We start from the raw sequence: 9,830 nt of genomic DNA on the forward strand, positions 1-9,830 counted from the left end.
TGTAAAAGGCAATAGCTGTGATGCAGTATTAGAGGATTCTTCACTATTATTAGAAAATGTATATCTTAGTGTTGCTTACAAGCTCGCAAAACAAATCGTCCTTGAACTGTCACAGGTTTAGTTAAAGTTCCGAAATGGCCTTGTAGAGATTGTTTCAAATACCTCAAGGAAACCACCCTAACCTTCACGAACACTGGTATCTACTATGAGGCAAAATGGTGGTCAAATGCCCTGTTAGTACAAGTAATCACTCCTCATATTGTCCATCTGGTGCTGTCTGTTACTGCTGTGCCCACTCCGGCTGTTTCACCATCTTTCTAGTTCAGGCTCATGTTTGATACATGCCCGTAAGCCTCTCTACTCTGCACACCTGTCCCTTTCTCCTCATGTGCCTGTCCTGTCTGCTCTCAGTAGAACAGTCCAGCTCCTGGATGGATCAGTAGACGTAGGTGAGATGAGGCAGACTCAACCCTGCTGCTAGATTTATCCCAGCAGCCAACCACAATACAGCAACATAAAATCCCATGTGGTCTGGAGAACATTTTGCCAATAGAAAACCGGTGACAGGGAATCTCCAGCAGCACACGTTACATTACGACTTGTATTGGAGTCTCCTGTATGATGAGTAAACAACTTTCATTTTTAATAATTGTGCATTATCTTGAAATACAGTGTCTAGCTTTGTTCTTTGGTCTGTACAATACCCACAATCCAACACTGCCAACATCTGTCACTGCACTTTAATCATGACAACTGTGAGTGTCTCATCCAGCATTTGCCCTCATTTTCTTTAGCTTGGAGTTGTAAAGGGATATTTTCATGTTTGAGCTTCGGAGTTTAAATGTGTCTGAATTACAGCTGCTGTTGCCTTTCATCTTATGTTGTGTTTCCCTGTGGTTTTAAGAGAGATTACATGGTGGTCACTGCTCAGATCCTCCGCTGTGATATAAATTCAGCCTAATATGTGTTTTTAACGTTGGTCTCTAATATACAGTGTATGTGAATGAAACTATTTATTTGAGCTGAAGTAATTATGTTATCGTTATTTGTACTTTAAGTTGTCCCTCTCTTGCAAAGGGCTGCAGCCAGAGATACAATATCAACGAGTTGGACAAAGAGTGACAGGCTGTCATTACTGAACGCTAAACCAGATCTGCACTCTCAAATCTGAATTATTGACTGAAGTTTACATTTTATCACATCTGCAGTGCAGATAAAACATGTTTTACACTTAACCCAGGAGGAGAGACGTTTTTCTCTTTTGATGCATGTTTGCATCATAATGTTCAGTTGAAAAATGGAGTTTCAATCAGAATCAGTTTGTCAGCCTGTGTCCAGTTATGCCGTACTCAACTTCTGACCAGAGGCTCATTCAATTATTGCTAGCCAGGAGGTCATTTCACCAAGACCACATATTTCTGTCTGCTTCTGCATGTAAACCAAAAATCTGGCTTTTAACCCTGTGTGGTCACAACTCAGCGCAGGAATTTCTTTTTAGAGCAAGACATAAAATCTTCCTGTGTGGGTCACAAGAGTTTCAATGTACCTGCTGCCCTTTTTACAATCCAAACTCATGTATTTGGACTGGATTCATACAGTAAAATTGAAAGTGTCATTTTGTGAGATGAAAAGCATTATTTCTACAGTTTTTTGTGATGTTTAGATCAAACAGGGTTAAACGTTGAATTTATTTAAAGCACCAGCATAGTTTGGTAAGTTAGGCCCTTTCTGTTGACAGTTTGAACGCAGGTAGACGTGTGTAACTCTCCTCAAGTATATGTTTGTTGTGTGAGAACCTCTGCATATCACCGGATGAATGAGGAATAAAGTCTTTGTGACCTTAGCTTTGTCTCCAGCTAAATATGTTTTTCTTTTTTAATGGATGGCAAAGACTAATGATGCTCTGAGAGATAAGGGCTCATGATTCCATCTGCTAAAGGCATGAAAACAAAAACAAGCAAAACATTTTATACTATGGCAGGTCATAAAAATTTTACAAAGTAAGACACTAGAATGTCATAGTATAGTAAGAAGCTAAAATAATTCATTAAAGTAAGTCATAAAAAGCATCATGGTATACAAAGTCTTACAATTGCTGTATAGTGAGGCATAAAATGTCTCCGTAAAGTTAGTGATAAAAATATTTTGTATAAGTAAAAAAGTAAATGGTATATAAGTCATGAAAATGTCACTGTAGAGTAAGACATACAAATGTCATTGGTATAGTAAGTGATAATCGGAATTTCATCATACAGTAAGTCATACATTTTTATAGTATAGAAAGTCATTATAAAAATGTTATAGTATATTAAGTGATAATAAAAATGTCATAGTATAGTAAGTCATAAAGATGTAAAAGTCTAGGAAGGCATTGTAAAAATGTCATTGTATAGTCAAGCATTAAAAAGTCAAAATATAATTTTAGTATAGATAAAAATGTCTTAGTAAAAGTATACTAAGGCCTAAAATATGTCCCTCCTTTTCAAATGGGGGAAGATCTTATGTTTGAGCTTCAGAATTTAAATGTGTCTGAATTTAAGCTGGTGCTACTTCTCTATGTGTTTCTAAAGTTGCTCTAATATACAGTGTATGTGAATGAAGCTATGAATTTGAACTTAAGTCCTGTAATGTGTTTTTTTTTTATTTTTTAGATGACATAGTGGTCTGATGGTGCTCATTAAAGGGCCCATATTTTACACCTTCATGGGATTTAATTTGAGGTATTGGTACACCTAAGATGATATATCAGTGGTTTAAAGTGGTTTCGGAGGCTGGACTGGTAGTAGCTGGGTGGGGCTGAGAGACGAGTGCGAACCCATGACTCATACAGGGTCCCTCTGACCCCCTTCAAGTCATTACGGATAGTAAAAGCCCAGAAAGTGTGTTTTACACAATATGGGCCCTTTAAGACATATGTCGCTCCCTGGTGGCTGGGTTCAAAACCCAAAATATCAACTACACATCAACAGTTCAAATTGTTCTTTTTATTAAAAACTAAGGTTGTTGACAACAATATCAAAAATCACATTAAACCTGTTTTTGGCTAAAAGAGGAGACGGTGGACGGTAGAAATCATTTCCACTGTGGCTTCATACAGCGTTCAATTGACACTAATATACGTCTGATGAAGCTGCACAGTGAAGGACATCTGAAAACACCTACTTCTGTACAGATTCACCACCAAACTACCTGCCTGTCACCAGTTGTCCTCTAATACATTACACTTACCGCTCACATGTAAAACTCCAAAATGGTGAAAATGCCCTGCTCTGGATCATTTGAGGTGTAAGGCACATGAGTCATATTAGGATTTCAAAGAAAACTGTAAAACAGATAAGAGTTGAAGTCAAGTGACACTTGGTTTTAAACATCTGTGCTGGCTAGTGACTCATCGCATACACTTCACACATGATTGTGTGTCTTGACACCCGGTGTGGCTTCTTTCTTGTGTCTTCTCACTGAGCATCATCATGTGGACATCCCATTGTGTTACTGTACACTTTTTTCAGATGCTCTTGATCTGATGACAAATCCTTGTGTGAAATTCATAAAAATGTATTTCCGTTGACAACTTGTTAGTATGAAGAAGCATCGTATCCTTCATACTAATCTTTTTTTTACAGGAATAGACATAACACAGCTGATAAACTTTATGTACATGTTTCAACATCCATCGTTCTAAAAACTTAGACAGTTCCTGTTACATGATTTGACGTGTTGACTCAAAACCCAAAGAGAAGTGCGAAAACTACTGTATGAAAACAGAGTCAAGATGATTTTTGTTCTGTTGGGTTATAATAGAACAGTCATGTCAGTGAGGAAAGATGGATTAAAGAAACTAGCGACAGCAAACAGAGAACTTGAGGGTGCCGTCCTTCCTGAAAGTTCTCTTAGGATGTAATGTTTGCAGTCTGCAGAGGACGCAAACTCGAGGCTGCAAGGAAAAGCTCCACCCCTCTTTATCCTCAGATCAAATTTCTACGTCACTCTCTTTGTCGTTGTCGTGGTCGCCATCATAGAACTCATTGGGTGCCTCTGGCCTGAGGAAGTGACATTATTGAAAGACAGTTAGATACAGGACAACGGCATAACACTTCAATAAACATGCTGCAGTTATTTGAAGCCCCGTGCAGGCACACTGACCTGGTGTAGTTATCCTCAGCCCCCCTCTCGTCAGGGTCGGGCTCATCATTGCGTTCATAGCTCAGCATGTCAGAGGGAACGTCGTGAATCTGGACACTCGGTGCGTGGTTCAACATCTTCAAGTTCTCAAACACTGTCTGACGGATCTGCTCCAAGTACTGCAACAACATACACACACTTAACATGACTGGGAAGCAGATGAGCTGATGTATCATTGTCATATCCTCAGACACAACAAACGACCTTGACCATGAAACACCTGGATAAAGACTTACGAGCATTTTCAGTGTTTTCAGCCTCTGAGTGTGTGTTGATGTTTTACCTGTCTGGAGTTCTGGTTTTCTATCCTGGTGCTAACATCAGGATGCAGCGTGAAGTCTGGAGCAAAGTATTCAAAATACTCTAGAGGAAGCAGAAACAGGAGAAAGATGGAAAAGATTCACTAAAGAGAAAAGATTAGCAGATCAAATCACTGCTAACCTTCAACTATATTTAAAACCAGTAGCTTCACTGAACTTCCTACAGATGGCGCTAAAGTTAAATAATGCTCAATATGAATCTACTCTATGGGTGCATTAAAACAACAGTATTCTAATAGTGGAACAAACATCACAAAAACCCATTGATGTGCAGCATATGTAATAACAGCAGAGAGCTTGATATTGAGTTTACATCAAGTAAAGTACAACTCACCGCTATAAGGCAGCTCATCACTGATGGATTCATCCACCAACAGAGATGTCTCAAAGGTCCTACGACACAACAGCACAGAAATTATTTTCAGTAACAAAGCAATGACCAACGAACTAAAATGAAATTATGGCCTGTTAAAATCCCCATCAAAATTTTAAATAAATGTTCCAAGTTTCTTTGTTATGAACCAGTGTTAATTGCTAATTTCTCTCTTGTCGTTTGCTAAATATGTCAAAAACAATTCATAGTATTTTAACATTTAAATCTCTTGTTAATGTCTTTTGTCTTCTTGTATAACTCAGATGGCTCATCTTACTATCAGGATTAGGGCTGGGTACTGAAATATGATGGCGATCAGGTACCAGCTTCTACACGGCTGATACCTAATGTACAGAATCACAACGCAGATTATCAATGCCTTTTTAGGTGCCTAAACTCTGTATTGAAATGGTTGCTCTGCTTACAGGGAACATAAACATCCCAAACGATACCCAACCCTAATGAGGAGCGTTAACTAATTTTGTTTCATCAGTTAAATCCACAAGAATTGTCTTTCCCTTTTGAACTGCTTGTTAATGTCAGCTAATATCCACAACGGCCTCCATAGCTTTATGTTTTTATGGGACACATAGATATGTGGAATCAAACAGCGCTCTGACACCAATTTCATAGGATCTTAGTAGTCACAGGGTTGTATTGGTTCTGTGCATCAGACTCACCAGCAGCGAGCCACGTTCCTCACTGTGTATCCTCCTCCTCCCAGGACCAACAGTGGAATCTTAAAGCTCTTTACAAACTCCACACACTCACTGCACAACACAAAGCAGAGCATACAGGTTAAAAATAATTCCCTCTGTCTTTGAAAAACAAATCTTCTAAGAACAATGTTAACACGACAGTTATTTACACTGTAAACAATTAGTCAGATGTTACAATGTTTACAAGGACAACACATACAACAAAACACTAGCTGTAGAATAAAGCCGTTTCTATCACATGCTGTTCGTGTGATAAAGAAAAGAGAAATAATTTGACCAAGTTTAGCACTGATGAAAACCAAACTGTGGTTGATAATGACTCTTAAATGAAATAAGCCTGTCTCACCCATGTCCTCGTATACTGAGGTTGAAGCAGCCCAGCCTGTCACAGCCCAGAGAATCTGCTCCACACTGCAACCAGACACAATATGTATTAACAATCCTTCAGTGGGTACAACCTCACAAAAGTTTCACTCAAATTCTCAAAGAGCTGCATCAGGTCCTAAACCTGAAGTTTATGTTATTTCCTCTCACACTGAGTGAATGACCCATGACCTGGTAATTCAACAGATGAAGACTGACCTGTAAAACGATACAGGTGGGTTGGTAGAAATCCACCACCTGTTTAATAACCGGCTGGAACAAGTGTCTGTAGCCTGAAAACACAAAGACAAACACACTCTGGCTCTAGTTCTTCCTATGAACAACTGACAGCGGTACTGATAATGCAGGTTTTTGTATATCAAACAGTAAGTTTTAGGTCTCAATAATCAGATTTTCACATGAAGTGAACTCACTCTGGTCATCGATGCCATCTCTAAGAGGAACATTGAGGCAGTAGTATCGTCCGCTCTCTGCCCCAACCTCATACATGTCACCTACAGGAAACACACACACACACACACACACACACACACACACACACACACACACACACACACACACACACACACACACACACACACACACACACACACACACACACACACACACACACACACACACACACACACACACACACACAGTGTTAACGCACACTTGTCTTTATAAGTTTGTTTAGTTACAAAAGATAATTTGAACATTACTTATGGTTTACTCTAAATTAAGCAAACACTAAATATTTGTACGCTAAAACATTTGCTAGATTTGTCAAAACAGCTCACACCTGTTCCAGGAAAAAAGTAGTTCCCATATTTGTGGAAGGACACAGTCATGACACGGTCGGTCAGGTAAAAGGCTTCCTGGACGCCGTCCCCATGGTGAATGTCTATGTCGATGTACAGAACCCTAGGGTGGTATCTGCATTCAACACACACACACACACACACACACAAAACGTGGGTCAGTTATAAAAAGGGACTGAGGAACTATATAATGACGTCTATCCAGAGGAGTGTGTTCTTACTTGAGTAGCTCCAGGATACTAATGACGATGTCGTTGACGTAGCAAAATCCAGACGCCTGCAAACACAGGAAACTCATTTAAATAACTAAAGAAACTCACAGCAACATATACAGAGACAGCAACCAATTAAATAAATTCTGTTCTGACCTCAAACTTCTTAGCATGATGCAAACCTCCAGCCCAGTTTATGGCAATGTCACAGATCTGAAAAAGACGGAGCAGAAATGATCAACAGTCACAAAAGTCCTGAAAAGTCCATCGGTCATGCTGCTGCCATGTTGCTGCCGTTTCAGGCAAGGACCTCCGGATTACGTATCACGCTACTATATATGTTTTTACTGAAGATGTAAAAATAGAGTCGCCCAGCCATCTCTTCCGGCTCTCCATACACCATCCATACAAGTTTACAGATTCTGTTTTCAGATTTAGAAGTTTCTACAGTAGAAGTAAGTCGGGAGGAGGTTCTCTAGCTTCAGTAAAGCAAAGAAGGGTTCACATTATCATCTGACATACACATCAGCAATCAGCAGCTGTTAAGCATCAGACCAATGATTTTCATTGCAGCAGAACTGACAACAGCTGTGAGTTACCTTGTGGTTGAGCTGTGTCGCTCCCTGTAAAGAGGCTCCAGTGTATCTTGAGCAGAACTCAAAAAGACCTGGAAACACAGGACTAAAAATGGACACAGAGTACATTTAGTATGGTTTAGTCAGCTGTCTAATAACAGCAATAATACACTTGTTTATTAAGTGAAGAATTCTGACATTCACACTGCTGAATGACACAAAAGCCCCTTTAGGAAAGCCGCGCCACCCGGCAGCCATCTTTGCAATGCCAAAGGGGCAGTTACAATGTTTTTGGTACAAGTCAAGGCTCCTCTCTTAATGAGTGAGGTGGGAATGGAGTACCTGCAATGGTCTCCAGGAAATAAAATCTGAAGTAAAATACACTGGTTGTACTTCCTCTACACAGGACCAAGACTGTGGAACAATATAACTGGCTTAGAATGTTTCTTGTTCTGCTTTTATGAAGCAGACAATTGGCTATTATTGGGTGGAGTGGCGGGGCCTGTGTCAGCAGTTTAAGTGGTTCTTCTCTCGCTCTTGTATTGTCTCTGCTGATGCTAATTATGAGACATTCAAGTATCAGAGGAAATGAGACATCATGAAACTGGTAACAAATATGAAACCATGGGATGTGTGTGCTATGTTAACTTTGCAATGAATGTCACAGTGTTTCAGAATTTTAGGTATTACTATTTCTGGAAGAAGCTTTTAAATGCTAAAATACTCACCAGTCATCTCCCACATTGAATGTGTTGAGGCTCTTTGTGAAGCCCTGCATGTTGTTGGGGCTGACCTTCTGCAGAAAGTCTATGTAGTCTTCAGAGTGGAAACGACACATGTCATGCTGAGATGCTTTGTATGGCTTGAACACCTAATAAACACAAACAAGAACAGCAGGACACTGTAAAGTCCTTCATTTGATAATAGTAGGCAACTATTACTTCAGTATGAGAAGCATCGCCAGGGTCTGAATATGTAGATCCACCTCTGTGCTGCTCACCATCATTTTCTTGTAAAGTCCATAGTGCAGCACCAGGCTGTGAGTCAGAGACAAGCGGTGAGGCTTCATGGGGTGGCCAGCACCTGGCAGAGACAGTTTCCACATTTCAGCACAAGTTACTTCACCAGTGCATTTGTTGTGTATAAGAGTGACTCCAAGGCATGCAGCAAGTCACCCGAGTTTCAGAACCACACTGATGGAACATGTGCATTATCATGGCTCAGTCAACACTGACAAAATGACACAAGACTCCCGACACCAAAGCATCTATAACAGATTCAATGTTAAGTTGGATCTGCAGTTGCACAAGTTAAACATAATCATTACTACAAAGTAAGCTGTAGAGAGAGCACAGAGTTTGTGTACATGTTCGAGTGGAGCAGGGAACTGTATGTCTGCCATGCACCGGAAGCACTTTATACACACGGACAAACAACAAAAACAAGGGTTTACATATAAGAAAGTTCATGCAGACAATATGTAACGTAACCTAACCGTTACTTTATTTTTTACAATCACATAGCTGTGGATGCGCTTCAGTCAAAACCTGCACGACGAACCCCACAAAGCATCAGCGAGAGCGTGAGATGCGAAAAATGTAATGGAAAAATAAAAACACCAGCCTGAGGATATTAGCATGTAGCCGGCTAACATTAGCACCGTTCCCTTTGTGGGCCTGCTCGCTGAGACATCACAAACCCACCGTAATGAAAGTTGCCCACGTCGGGGTCGTAAAAGTAAGAAGTCCGGTTCGTCATCCTGAAAGAAATATGGTCTGGCTGTTTGCCCCCGTAACACGGTGCTGTTGCAGCTAAAAACCCCGCATTTCTCCTCAATTAGCAGAGAGCCGCCATGGTGAAAACCAAGCTTCTGCGTCATCAGACCGCGACAGCACTGACGGGGAGGGGAGGGGGAGCAGCCGAATGGCGTGGGAAGAGAAAATATAATTCGAGATCTAAATTACATCCGAACAGAAATGAACAGAGAATAACAAAATCAAACTCTCCTTCATACAATTCGAACTTGCCAGTATTTATCAAAGAAAAGCTCGAGGAGCATATATCAGGTCGAGATCTGAGTGGATTGAAGAAGATGAGAGAATGCGCGTATTTCTGCAGACTAGAAAAAAGGAGACAAGAGAGGAATTCTGTACAAACTCTCATGATAAATGCTGACTGCTCAGACTCAACGTTCATTTCAAAAGAAATAAGTAATTTCTATCAAAACCTTTACAACTCATCACTTTCTGCAGGGTATTCAGACAA

The 9,830-nt window shown here is 40.2% G+C and overlaps 1 protein-coding gene across 1 annotated transcript; it reads right to left on the reverse strand.

Moving 5' to 3' along the window:
* Window positions 1–2,964: 2,964 nt before the first annotated feature.
* hdac3 (histone deacetylase 3) lies at window positions 2,965–9,456 on the reverse strand. The gene is made up of 15 exons (XM_034597474.1): window positions 9,269–9,456; window positions 8,566–8,648; window positions 8,294–8,436; window positions 7,590–7,671; window positions 7,147–7,203; window positions 7,000–7,055; window positions 6,760–6,893; window positions 6,392–6,472; window positions 6,177–6,250; window positions 5,941–6,005; window positions 5,556–5,645; window positions 4,837–4,895; window positions 4,466–4,545; window positions 4,144–4,301; window positions 2,965–4,040 (listed from the first exon to the last, which is right to left on the reverse strand). The coding sequence occupies exons 1-15, from the start codon at window positions 9,321–9,323 to the stop codon at window positions 3,971–3,973; spliced, it is 1,287 nt and encodes a 428-aa protein (XP_034453365.1). The 5' UTR covers window positions 9,324–9,456; the 3' UTR covers window positions 2,965–3,970.
* Between the last annotated feature and the right edge of the window lie 374 nt (window positions 9,457–9,830).

Source organism: Hippoglossus hippoglossus, chromosome 10, assembly GCF_009819705.1.
Source record: "Hippoglossus hippoglossus isolate fHipHip1 chromosome 10, fHipHip1.pri, whole genome shotgun sequence".
Lineage (NCBI taxonomy): Eukaryota > Metazoa > Chordata > Actinopteri > Pleuronectiformes > Pleuronectidae > Hippoglossus > Hippoglossus hippoglossus.

Excerpts from the sequence above, each read along its gene's own strand:
- hdac3 (XM_034597474.1), bottom strand. The coding sequence starts at position 9,323 with ATGACGAACCGGACTTCTTACTTTTACGACCCCGACGTGGGCAACTTT. Across the intron at positions 6,251-6,391 it reads AGATGGCATCGATGACCAGA|GCTACAGACACTTGTTCCAG; the intron begins GTGAGTTCACTT and ends TTGTGTTTTCAG. Across the intron at positions 5,646-5,940 it reads CTCAGTATACGAGGACATGG|TGAGTGTGTGGAGTTTGTAA; the intron begins GTGAGACAGGCT and ends TGTGTTGTGCAG.